At 46.3% G+C, this 13111-nt stretch overlaps 3 protein-coding genes across 3 annotated transcripts in view; all 3 read left to right on the top strand.

Annotated features, from left to right (window-relative positions):
- Positions 1-1806: 1806 nt before the first annotated feature.
- LOC137526175 (uncharacterized) lies at positions 1807-2463 on the top strand. Its single transcript, XM_068247395.1, has one exon. The coding sequence runs from the start codon at positions 1807-1809 to the stop codon at positions 2461-2463; it is 657 nt and encodes a 218-aa protein (XP_068103496.1).
- A 727-nt stretch (positions 2464-3190) lies between these two features.
- Positions 3191-3730, top strand: LOC137526176 (uncharacterized). Its single transcript, XM_068247396.1, has one exon. The coding sequence runs from the start codon at positions 3191-3193 to the stop codon at positions 3728-3730; it is 540 nt and encodes a 179-aa protein (XP_068103497.1).
- Positions 3731-4583: 853 nt separating this feature from the next.
- TMEM163 (transmembrane protein 163) overlaps positions 4584-13111 on the top strand; it is a 196690-nt gene continuing 188162 nt past the window's right edge. The window contains exon 1 of the mRNA XM_068247084.1: positions 4584-5015. Within this exon, the coding sequence (XP_068103185.1) occupies positions 4850-5015 (166 nt within the window). The 5' untranslated portion in view covers positions 4584-4849. The remainder of the gene's footprint in view (positions 5016-13111) is intronic.

Consider the following 13111-nt stretch of genomic DNA (forward strand, 5'->3'; position numbering starts at 1 on the left):
GCAGAGATTGGGGCTACACTGTCACTGTTGGCACAGATAGGGACTGCACTGTGTAGAGTAATGCAAACACAGTAGCAGCATACATACTTGGTCTTGGACTTCATTCAGACAATGTTTCTGGTGGAATCTGAACCCTGAACTGCTAAGCAACAGTACCAAACACTTAGCTCTTGCACTGGCAACATACATATAGCATGCATATGCTGGACATGTAAAATGGAATAAGTTTCAAATGGAATAAGTTCCCTAACACAGAAGAGGGGGAGGGGGTTATCTCAGCAATTATGGAGCATGTACACCAGCTGCCTGTGTTACTGAGGGCATTCCCTTAAGAGACATTTGGCAGCACAGACCACATCTGCCTTCCTATAATGATCCTACAACCAGCTCAGAGCTGGGGAGACAGAGGCCCTGAGACCAGTCTTTTCTGCTGGATGCTGGATAGTGGAGGATGCCGAGGGAGGCTGTGTGGGACCCCCTAGTGGATGGAGACACCTACTGCTCTGCTGAGTGATGCTGGTACTCCTGTTCTGCTGAGTAATGCTGATCCTCCTGCCTTTCTTCTTCAGATCTGCTGAGTTATGCTGGTCCCCTTGCATCTCGTCCTGCTCAGTGATGCGGGTTCTCCTGTTCTGCTGAGTGATACTGGTCCTCCTGCCTCTACTCCTGATATGCTGATTAATGCTGATCCTCCTGCTTTTCTTCTCCAGATCTGCTGAGTTATGCTGGTCCCCCTGCATCTCCTCCTGCTCAGTGATGCTAGTCCTCGCACCTCTCCTCCTGCTGAGTGACGCTGGTCCCCCTGCGTCACCTCCTGCTCAGTGATGCTGGTTCTCCGGTTCTGCTGAGTGATACTGGTCCTCCTGCCTCTACTCCTGCTCTGCTAAGTGATGCTGGTCCTCCTGATTCTTCTCCTGCTCTGCTGAGTGATCCTGGTTCTCCTGCCTCTCTTCCTGCTCTGCTGAGTGATGCTGGTCCTTCTGCCTCTCCTCCTCTGCTAAGTGATGCTGGTCCTCCTGTTTCTTCTCCTGATCTGCTGAGTTATACTGGTCCCCCTGCCTCACCTTCTACTCTGCTAAGTGATGCTGGTCCTCCTGCTTCTTCTCCTGCTCTGCTGAGTGATGATGGTCCTCCTGCTTATTCTCCTGCTCTGCTGAGTGATGCTGGTCCTCCTGTTTCTTCTCCTGATCTGCTGAGTTATACTGGTCCTCCTGCCTCACCTTCTACTCTGCTGAGTGATGCTGATCTGCTTGCCTATCCTCCTGATCTGCTGAATGGTGCTGGTCCTCCTGCCTCTCCTCCTGCTCTGCGAGTGATGCTGGTCCTCCTGCCTCTCTTCCTGCTCTGCTGAGTGATGCTGGTCCTCCTGCCTCTCCTCCTGCCCTGCTGAGTCATGCTGGTCGTCTTGCCTCTCCTCCTGCTCTGCTGAGTGATGCTGGTCCTCCTGCTTCTTCTCCTGCTCTGCTGAGTGATGCTGGTCCTCCTGCCTCTCCTCCTGCTCGGCTGAGTAATGCTGGTCCTCTCGACTCTCCTTCTGCTCTGCAGAGTGATCCTGATCCTCCTGCCTCTCCTGCTATGCTGAGTGATGCTGGTCCTCCTGCCTCACCTTCTACTTTGCTGAGTGATGCTGGTCCTCCTGCCTCTCATCCTTCTCTGCTGAGTGATGCTGGTCCTCTTGCCTCTCCATCTGCTCTGCTGAGTGATCCTGGTCCTCCTGCTCTGCTGAGTGATGCTGGTCCTCCTGCCTCTCCTCCTGCTCTGCTGAGTGATCCTGGTCCTCCTGCCCCCCTCCTGCTCTGCTGAGTGATGCTGGTCCTCCTGCCCTCTCCTCCTGCTCTGCTGAGTGATCCTGGTCCTCCTGTCCCACCTCCTGCTCTGATGAGTGATCCTGGTCCTCCTGTCCCTCCTCCTGCTCTGCTGAGTGATCCTGGTCCTTCTGCCTCTCCTCCTCTGCTAAGTAATGCTAGTCCTCCTGTTTCTTCTCCTGATCTGCTGAGTTATACTGGTCCCCCTGCCTCACCTTCTACTCTGCTGAGTGATGCTGGTCCTCCTGCTTCTTCTCCTGCTCTGCTGAGTGATGATGGTCCTCCTGTTTCTTTTCCTGCTCTGCTGAGTGATGCTGGTCCTCCTGTTTCTTCTCCTGATCTGCTCAGTTATACTGGTCCTCCTGCCTCTCCCCTTGCTCTGCTGAGTGATGTTGGTCCTCTTGACTCTCCTTCTGCTCTGCAGAGTGATCCTGATCCTCCTGCCTCTCCTGCTATGCTGAGTGATGCTGGTCCTCCTGCCTCACCTTCTACTCTGCTGAGTGATGCTGGTCCTCCTGCCTCTCATCCTGCTCTGCTGAGTGATGCTGGTCCTCTTGCCTCTCCATCTGCTCTGCTAAGTGATCCTGGTCCTCCTGCTCTGCTGAGTGATGCTGGTCCTCCTGTCCCTCCTCCTGCTCTGCTGAGTGATGCTGAGTGATCCTGGTCCTCCTGCCTCTCCTCCTGCTCTGCTGAGTGATCCTGGTCCTCCTGCCCCTCCTCCTGCTCTGCTGAGTAATGCTGGTCCTCCTGCCTCTCCTCCTGCTCTGCTGAGTGATGCTGGTCCTCCAGCCATCTCCTTCTGCTCTGCTGAGTGATGCTGCTTCTTCTGCTTCTCTTCCTGCTCTGCTGAATATTGCTGGTATTTCTGCCTCTCCTCCTGCTGAGTGTACATGCTTCTGCTTCTCCTCTAGCTCTGCTGTGTTATGCTGGTCCTCTTGTCCCTCATTTTAGTCTCCTGAGTGATACTGGTCTTCCTGCTCTGATGAGTGATACTGGTCCCCAGCTTCTCCCCCTGCTCTTCTGAGTGATATTGGTCCTTCTGCCTCTCCTTTTGCTCTGCAGAGTGATGTTGGTCCTCTTGCCTCTCCAACTTTGCTGAGTGATGCTGGTCCTATTGCTCTGCTGAGTGATGCTAGTCCCCTGCCTCTTCTCCTGCTATGCTGAGTGATACTTGTCCCCAGCCTTTCCTCCTGCTCTGCTGAGTGATGTTGGTCCTCCCGCCTCTCCTTTTGCTCTGCAGAGTGATGCTGGTCCTCTTGCCTCTTCTACTTTGCTGAGTGATACTGGTCCACTTGCTCTGCTGAGTGATGCTGGTCCTCCTGCCTCTCCTCCTGCTCTGCTGAGTGATCCTGGTCCTCCTGTCCCTCCTCCTGCTCTGCTGAGTGATGCTGAGTGATCCTGGTCCTCCTGCCCCTCCTCCTGCTTTGCTGAGTGATCCTGGTCCTCCTGCCCCTCCTCCTGCTCTGCTGAGTAATGCTGGTCCTCCTGCTCTGCTGAGTGATGCTGGTCCTCCAGCTTCTTCTCCTGCTCTGCTGAGTGATGATGGTCCTCCTGCTTATTCTCCTGCTCTGCTGAATGATGCTGGTCCTCCTGTTTCTTCTCCTGATCTGCTCAGTTATACTGGCCCTCCTGCCTCTCCCCCTGCTCTGCTGAGTGATGCTGGTTCTCTTGACTCTCCTTCTGCTCTGCAGAGTGATCCTGTTCCCCCTGCCTCTCCTGCTATGCTGAGTGATGCTGGTCCTCCTGCCTCACCTTCTACTCTGCTGTGTGATGCTGGTCCTCCTGCCTCTCATCCTGCTCTGCTGAGTGATGCTGGTCCTCTTGCCTCTCCATCTGCTCTGCTGAGTGATCCTGGTCCTCCTGCTCTGCTGAGTGATGCTGGTCCTCCTGTCCCTCCTCCTGCTCTGCTGAGTGATGTTGAGTGATCCTGGTCCTCCTGCCTCTCCTCCTGCTCTGCTGAGTGATCCTGGTCCTCCTGCCCCTCCTCCTGCTCTGCTGAGTAATGCTGGTCCTCCTGCCTCTCCTCCTGCTCTGCTGAGTGATGCTGGTCCTCCAGCCATCTCCTTCTGCTCTGCTGAGTGATGCTGCTTCTTCTGCTTCTCTCCCTGCTCTGCTGAATATTGCTGGTATTTCTGCCTCTCCTCCTGCTGAGTGTACATGCTTCTGCTTCTCCTCTAGCTCTGCTGTGTTATGCTGGTCCCCTTGTCCCTCATTTTAGTCTCCTGAGTGATACTGGTCTTCCTGCTCTGATGAGTGATACTGGTCCCCAGCTTCTCCCCCTGCTCTTCTGAGTGATATTGGTCCTCCTGCCTCTCCTTTTGCTCTGCAGAGTGATGTTGGTCCTCTTGCCTCTCCAACTTTGCTGAGTGATGCTGGTCCTATTGCTCTGCTGAGTGATGCTAGTCCCCTGCCTCTTCTCCTGCTATGCTGAGTGATACTTGTCCCCAGCCTTTCCTCCTGCTCTGCTGAGTGATGTTGGTCCTCCCGCCTCTCCTTTTGCTCTGCAGAGTGATGCTGGTCCTCTTGCCTCTTCTACTTTGCTGAGTGATACTGGTCCACTTGCTCTGCTGAGTGATGCTAGTCCCCTGCCTCTTCTACTGCCATACTGCCTGATTCTGGTCCTCCTGCTCTTCTGAGTGGTTCTAGAGGTGCAGCCTGCGCTGAGTGGCTCCGGAAAGGCAGGGAGTGTTGTTCATATGTCCTGCTGTCTCTTTCTGAGCTCTCTCTGCAGTTGTCTCTCTGCTCTCTCTCTCTCTCTCTCCCCACCCCTCTCTTTCTCTCTGATCTCTTGCTCTGACTGCATCTCTCTTCTCTCTCTCTCTAACCCCCCCACCCCCCCCCCTCTCTGGCTGCAGCCCTCTCTCCTCACTCTCTCTCTCTCTCTCTCTACTCTCTCTCTCTGCTCTCTCTTCTCTCTCTCTGGCTGTCATGAGACTGCACTGACAGCTCTGGGCTGGTCCTAGTCCTCCAGCAGCTGCAGCAGCATCCAGCGCACGGAGCTCGTACCTCTCACCCAGGTGCCACATTCCTCGGCCAGCCTCAGCATGGAGCCCCTGGACACCGAGCTCTGCACCCCGCCGGACCACAGCTTCATGCAGCCGTCCTGTAACGGGCAGCCCCCCAGCAGGAGCTTGGAGACCCCCATCCAGCTGGAGCAGCAGATGAAGATGAGTGAGAGCGGCCAGTTCAGTGATCTGGTGGAGAACAGAGGTGGGTGAGTCCCCTAATTTATCCTCAGTCATTTCGGGGACCCCTCTGAGAAGTTTGGGGGGCTGAGCTGTGGAGATACGTGCTAGCCAGGGACATTTGTTTCTGGGACGCTGGGAAATGTGATCCCTATAGGTACATCGTATCTGATCAGTTCACTTGACCCATTGTGACAGTTCTATAACCTGACCTGTGGTAAATGTTATATTGTATCTGCTCTAAAATGTTACTTGTGGTGACAGTTATATTGTATCTGCTCTATAATCTGACCTGTGCTGACAGTTATATTGTATCTGCTCTATAATCTGACCCATGGTGACAGTAATATTGTGTCTGGCCTATAATCTGACCTGTAGTGACAGTTATCTTGTATCTGCTCTATAATCTGACCTGACTATTATATAGTATCTGCTCTATAATCTGACCTGTGGTAACTGTTATATAGTATCTGCTGTATAATCTGACCATTGGTGACAGTTTTATTTTGTTTCTGTTCTTTAATCTGACCTGTGGCGACAGTAATACTGTATCTCCTCTATAATCTGACCTATGATGACAGTTATATTGTATCTGCTCTATAATCTGACCAGTGGTGACAATTATATTACATCTGCTCTATATTCTGACCTGTGGTGACTGTTATCTTGTATCTGATCTATAATCTGACCCATGGTGACTGTTATACTGCATCTGCTCTATAATCTGATTTATGGTGACGGTTATATTGTATCTGCTCTATAATCTGACCTGTGGTAACAGTTATATTGTATCTGCTCTATAATCTGACCAGTGGTGACAGTTATATTACATCTGCTCTATAATCTGATTTATGGTGACGGTTATATTGTATCTGCTCTATAATCTGACCTGTGGTAACAGTTATATTGTATCTGCTCTATAAACTGACCTGTGGTGACTGTTATATTGTATCTGCTCTATAATCTGATTTGTGGTGACAGTTATATAGTATCTGCTCTATAATCTGACCTGTGGTGACAGTTATATTGTATCTTCTCTATAATATGACCTGTGGTGACAGTTATATTGTATCAGCTCTATAATCTGACCTGTAGTGACTGTTATATTGAATCTGCTCTATAATCTGACCTGTGGTGACAGTTATATTGTATCTGCTCTATAATCTGACCTGTAGTGACTGTTATATTGTATCTGCTCTATAATCTGACCTGTGGTGACAGTTATATTGTATCTGCTCTATAATCTGACCTGTGATGACAGTTATCTTGTATCTGCTCTGTAATCTGACCTGTAGTGACAGTTATCTTGTATCTGCTCTATAATCTGACCTGTAGTGACAGTCACATTGTATCTGCTCTATAATTTGCGCTGTAGAGACAGTTATCTTGTATCTGCTCTATAATCCGACCTGTAGTCACAGTCACATTGTATCCAGGGCCGGTTTAAGCAACAATGGGGCCCCAGGGCAAAATAAACCTGGGGGGCCCCCCCAACAGATACCCTGGAACAAAAATTGGCATTAAGGGACCTTTTTTGCAGCTGGTATAGTCAGGGTGTGAAGCCCTTATTCGGTCGGAGCTCAACATTCTGGCTACCCCAGCCTGCATGGGGGACAAGGGGTTAAAAAGTTTCAGGAGGGGGGACCCCACATAATTTAAAAAAAAAAAAATTACCACACTCTAAACATAAAAAATGTTTTGGGAAAATAGGAAAAAATGCCAGAGATCTTCATACAGCCATGTTGCGGCTGTATAGCGATCCCTGGCCAAAGCGCTGCAGCTGCGTATGGACCCCCTGGAAACTCAGTCAGGAAATGCATTGCTCTTTCTTTTGATACATGTAAAATTACACTACCGTTAGGTTTGCTACTAAAAGTGACATTTACCGCATTTAAAAGTATACTTTTTTCCTTCGAAACTTTAAAATCGATTTTCTCAAAAACTATAAGGTCTTTTTGAAAAAATGTTTTTCCTCTTATTCCCAATGATCTCCTTAACATATCCTGCAAATTTAGGGTCTCTAGCATTTAAGGTGGATTTTCTATTAACCGTTAAAGTCGGCGGGTTTTTACATGTGTATTTTTTTTCCTTTGAAACTTTAAAATCGATTTCCTCAAAAACTATAAGGTCTTTTTGAAAAAAAAAAAAATGTTTTCCTCTTGTAGCCACTGGGGGCCCCTAAAAGCTCTGGGGCCCTGGGGCAATTGCCCCCTTTGCCTCTATGGTAGCGCCGGCCCTGATTGTATCTGCTCTATAATATGTGCTGTGGTGACAGTTATCTTGTATCTGCTCTATAATTTGACCTGTAGTGACAGTCACATTGTATCTGCTCTATAATTTGCGCTGTAGTGACAGTTATCTTGTATCTGCTCTATAATCCGACCTGTAGTGACAGTCACATTGTATCTGCTGTATAATATGCGCTGTGGTGACAGTTACGGTTTATCCATCCTATAATATGACGTGATAACGGTTACATTATATCAGTATTATGATATGCTCGGGTAGAATCACAGTGTTTCAGTCCCCTATAATAACTGGAGGTGACAATTGCACTGATAACTCTATTATCTGACCTTTAGTGATAAGTACAATGTATCACTGGGTGTGATATGATCTATGATGATAGTTGCATTGCCTTAGCTCTATATGGTCACCTGTGGGGACAGTTACATTGTATCACCTCTGTGAAATGACCTTATCAGTTCCATATTGAAGTGTGTGATATAGCAGACTATCAGTCAGTCCTTTATTGTCACCTATAAATGGCAGTTACAGTGCATTATTTCTATACCATGACTTGTGATGCATGAGACAGTATGACTTGTGGTTACAATGGCAGTGTATCAGTTCAGGATTATGACCTGTGAGGACAGTTATACTGACTGATGTCTGCAATATTACTGGGAGAAGAACAATTACGTTGTATATGAGTCCTCCTCCTGTACTATGACTTGTGATGTGTGTCCTGTGACTGACATGTGCTGTATTATGACCAGCGCTCACAGGGACAGTGTATCAATCCTATAATATGGCCTGTAATGGCCGTTACAGAGTAACAGCCCTATATTATGACCAGTGATGACAATGAGAGCATAACAGTCCTATAATATGACCCTGGGTGACAAGTTACAGCATATCATTCCTATATTATGAACTGTGATAACAATAAATATGTACTAGCCAGAGGCGTAGCTAAGAAGCTGTGGGCAGCGGTGCAAGTTTTACATGGGGCCTCCAAGCACTATATACATAACAGTTGATACGGCGCACCAAAACCAATTAAGGACAACCACAGTGTCAGAGGTGCAAGAAGGGGGTGGGGATTGGGGAACAGTGTGTTAATGATTACTACTATTAAAAGCATCTATAGAAGTGAATATTATCAGCACAGGACCAATAAAGAGTGAACACTGTGGTTGAGGCAGGGCCCCTCTGGCCCAAGGGCCCCGATGCGGTCGCTACCTCTGCACCCCCTATTGCTACGCCACTGGTACTAGCACTATAATATGACCAGTAATGGCAATTCGAGTATGTCAGTCCTATAATATGGCCCTGGGTGACCATTACAGTGTATCAGAGCTGTGATATGACCTGTGAGGACAATAACAGTGTACTAGCCCTATAGTATGACCTGTGATGATGATTACAGTATATATAAGTCCTGTAATATGACCCATAGTGACCATCACAGTGTATTAGAGCTGTATTATGACCTGTGAGGACAATGACAGTGTACTAGCACCATAGTAGGACCTGTGATGATGATTACAGTACATATAAGTCATGTAATATGACTCTGGGTGACATTACAGTCTATCAGAGCTGTAATATGACCTTAGATAACAATGACAGTGTACTAGTACTATAGTATGACCTGTGATGATGATTACAGTATATATAAGCCCTGTAATATGACTCTGGGTGACATTACAGTCTATCAGAGCTGTAATATGACCTGTGAGGACAATAACAGTGTACTAGCACTATAGTATGACCTGAGACGATGATTACAGCATATATAAGACCTGTAATATGATCATTAGTGACCATCACAGTGTATTAGAGCTGTATTATGACCTGTGAGGACAATGACAGTGTACTAGCACTATAGTATGACCTGCGATGGTGATTACAGTATATATAAGACCTGTAATATAACTCTGGGTGACATTACAGTCTATCATAGCTGTAATATGACCTTGGATAACAATGACAGTGTACTAGCACTACAGTATGACATGTGATGATGATTACAGCATATATAAGACCTGTAATATGATCATTAGTGACCATCACAGTGTATTAGAGCTGTAATATGACCTGTGAGGACAATGACAGTGTACTAGCACTATAGTATGACCTGCGATGGTGATTACAGTATATATAAGACCTGTAATATGACTCTGGGTGACATTACAGTCTATCATAGCTGTAATACGTCCTATGAGGGACATTACAAAGCATCAGCTCTGATCTATAACCTTTGATCACTCACACAATACATTAAAAAGATTTTTACAACAAGTAGATAAAAACTATCGGTTGTACAAAAAAAAAAAAGGTTTTTTTGTTTATACAAGCGAGAAATCTGGTCAAATTTCTCATTCTTATCGCTATCAGTCGATCGGAAGTGGCTAATTCTTCATGATCATTTTTTATGAAAATAAAGGATTAAGTGTGACTTTTTTGATTTATAGATCCAAGCAATTTTTTCAGTTTTCAACCATTTTTTTTTATAGTTTAACACATGGGAGATTCATTGGTCAGATTTTTAAAATAATATGCCTGCTACACACAATGCAATTTTCCGTCAGATTGATGGTCCAATCGATTATTTCCGACAGGTCTCATCTGAATTCCGATTGTCCGATTGACAATTTTAGTCAATGTTCATATTTTCGATCAGGTTACTCAGATCGTATTGTATGAGAGCAAAGAATCTGGTGGACCCAATCGATCCTTAACAAGAGCAATTGCTTCCTTAAAGAGAATCTGTACTGAAAATAAAAAGTCAAAATAACCATACACAGGGCATACCTTTCTCCTCTCCTGCATCCCATTTGTCCACTGTGATCAATGGAATTCTACTTCCTCCAATTTAAAAATGACCATTACCGCATAACAGCTTCCTGGTCGGCACTCTGTTAAACTGTAATATCAACCACTTGAGCCATAAGGAAACATGGACATTACCTTGCACATTCAGTTGTAACTGACAGCTGCTGATATACAGTATAACTGACAGCAACTGGTATATTTCAGTTCTGGCAAAATCTTGTCAGAACTGGAAGGGATCACTGTAAGAAGAAACTGGTGAGCTTCTGAGGGGAACTGACGGTGAGGTTAGTATGTAATAAATATTTGAAGCTACGTCATGTGTTTATTTTAAATAATTTTACTCACAGTTTCCTTTAAGGAAATGGCAGGTTTTTTTTTGTTTTTTTTTTACCTTAGAGACGATTGCAACTGGTTTAGATAGGATTACAAATTGGATTTGCCAAAGCTGTGGATCTATTAAATGCAATCTTTTCTTTTCATCTGAATGATCTTGATCATTCTCTACAAATCGGACGTTAATGGACACCTTTACAAACTTCTCTATAATATGACATATTGACAACATATTAGCCGGATTACCAATATATAGGTACAATACATGACTTGTTATTGTTGCAGGTATACTCTGTATAATCTCTATTCCCTAATCTACAATAAGAGCAATGCTGTATCAGTCCTATTATAATAAGAGTTACAATGTATCAGCTGTATGATATGACCTGTGACGACAGTTACAATGTATCCACTTGGTTTTGTGACCTGGAATGACAGTTACAATGTATCAGCTCTATAATACGCCCTGTGATGACAGTTACAATGTATCCACTGTGCTTTTCTACCTGTGATAAGACATGCGCAGTAGCCGACAGCACACAAAAGACAGAGAGGCCCACACATAGCAAGCCTGGGGGTGGCCTCAGTTTAGGGACAGAAAGATTATTCCGATGCAGTCTTCTTGTCCCTGGAAGATGATTGCTGGGGGCGGGGCTTACCATTCTTCTTCAATTGAATTATAAGCTTGAAATTTAAATTAAAGCACATCTGAATCTGATGAAACAGAATAACAGTCATTACGCAGTCCCCTGTCTAGAGATGGTCATGCTGGGGGAGGGGTCATGCTGGGGGAGTGGTCTAATGTACACAACCAGGAAGTGCTGCCAATGCTGGATTTATACTTTTTCCACTCCTAGGACAACGTTCTTGCAGCTCCCCTTCCATGTGCAGCAGGCAGCACCCTTCTTACTCTTATTCTATGTGAAGCCCTCTCTTCCATGTCTAACTTTCTTGTACAGCAGCCCCCTTCAATCATATACAGATCCCTTGGACAGCAGCTCGCTATTTCCATATGTTGCTCCTTTTTTTGCAACCTCTGTATTCCTTTTGTAGCCTCATGCAGCTATCACTCTTCCATGTCCAGCCGCCCCTTGGCCACATGCCGCCCAAACCCAGGCCTTGGTGGCCTTTACAGAAATCCGGCCCTGAGTGCTGCCATAGGTTGGACTTGTAGGGGCGGAGTTGGATATCAAATGAATTGATTAGTCAAAACACCTTATGGCTTCTGTTATGTATTCCAGTTTACACCTTATTTTTACATATATATTGTGTTTCTTAAAATGGTCAGCAATGCAGTCATATGCAGTTTGACTTTCTTTAGATGTACAGATAGCTTACATGCTAAGTCTATGGACAGCTTATATGCAGGGGCGTAACTACAGGGGAGCAGTTTGGGTCACTGGGGGAAGTCTGGCACTATATGAGGGAAGGGGCGCAGTGGAGGGTAATGTCTATATTGGGGTGACATGGCTATTAAAGGGTGTTACTGCACTAATGGGCGGAGTCTGGCACTATGTGGGGGCTGATGGCTATATCGGGGTGACATGGTGTCCACACTTAAAGAGGAACTGTAGCAAAAATAACGTAGTAGTTAAAATTACTTTTTTTTTTCAATATTAAGTTATAAATCATTTAGTCAGTGTTAACCCGTTGTAAAATCTTTCCTCGTCCTGATTTACATTCTGAAAGTTATCACAGGTGGCGGCAAGATCTTTAGTCCTGCCAGGTGCAGCTCTGCAGAACGTTTGTTTACTTAGAATTCCGATGCCAGTGAAAGTAATACCTGCTCTCCCAGAATTCCCCGGGAGGAGAAATCCACATAGCAAAACAGCCTAGGTTAATCTGCATTGGGCGTGCAGGGCTACATACCAGTATACAGCAATATGGAGCTATAGGAAGGGTTTCTGATGGAAAAACCAGGAAAATTACCATATAAATGAGTATCCTGAATAAGTTACTATATTCTACTGTAGGTCACTACAGGGCCCCTTTAAGTGTGATGGGGGAGTCATGGAGGTTTCATTCTTTTGGGGAGTATGTCATGGTTGCCACAGCAGATGGGCGCATTGGCCTGGGGGTCACCATAAAGGAAGGGGGAGGGGTAAATGTAGGGACACCCCCTGCACATTTTCCTGAGGCCCCTCATGATTTTCAGTTACGGTACGTTCCTGACTGTACACAAATAATTCTTGGCCTATACTTGAGTGTCGCTTCTACAATATTAGTGTAGGCGGCTGCATTGAATCTGCGCCATTATGTTGTCTGGCAGCTGCAATATACAAATCCTATCATTGGACTAGTATTTGTTTCCTTGTCAGCTTCTTGTGATGAGATATTTTTGATGACAGTTACAACTTCAATGTGACTGTTGGTTGTTAGACTGTTTCAGCCCTGTCACATGACCCGTGATGTCAGTGACTGTTGCCGGGAGACGATACAGGGTGCCGCCAGGATACAAGCAAGGCAAGCCTTGCTTGGGGCCTCACTTTAAAGGGGGCCTTGCCATCCCTGGTGGGCAGTTCTGTGCTCTGTGACAGCCTGCCCCTTCTGCTGTAACTCATATACCCCGATTCAGCGCCAAATCTCGCCACTCTCCTGCCGCCGGTTTTGCATCCTTTCACCATGGTTACTTTCAGCCGGCACCTCTCATGATGTCAGAGGTGCCAGAAGTAACCATAGTGACCAGAGCTAGGTGGCCAGCAGGAGAGCAGTGAGATTCGGCCTTGA

This window comes from Hyperolius riggenbachi, chromosome 7 (genome assembly GCF_040937935.1).
Source record: "Hyperolius riggenbachi isolate aHypRig1 chromosome 7, aHypRig1.pri, whole genome shotgun sequence".
Taxonomy (NCBI): Eukaryota; Metazoa; Chordata; class Amphibia; order Anura; family Hyperoliidae; genus Hyperolius; species Hyperolius riggenbachi.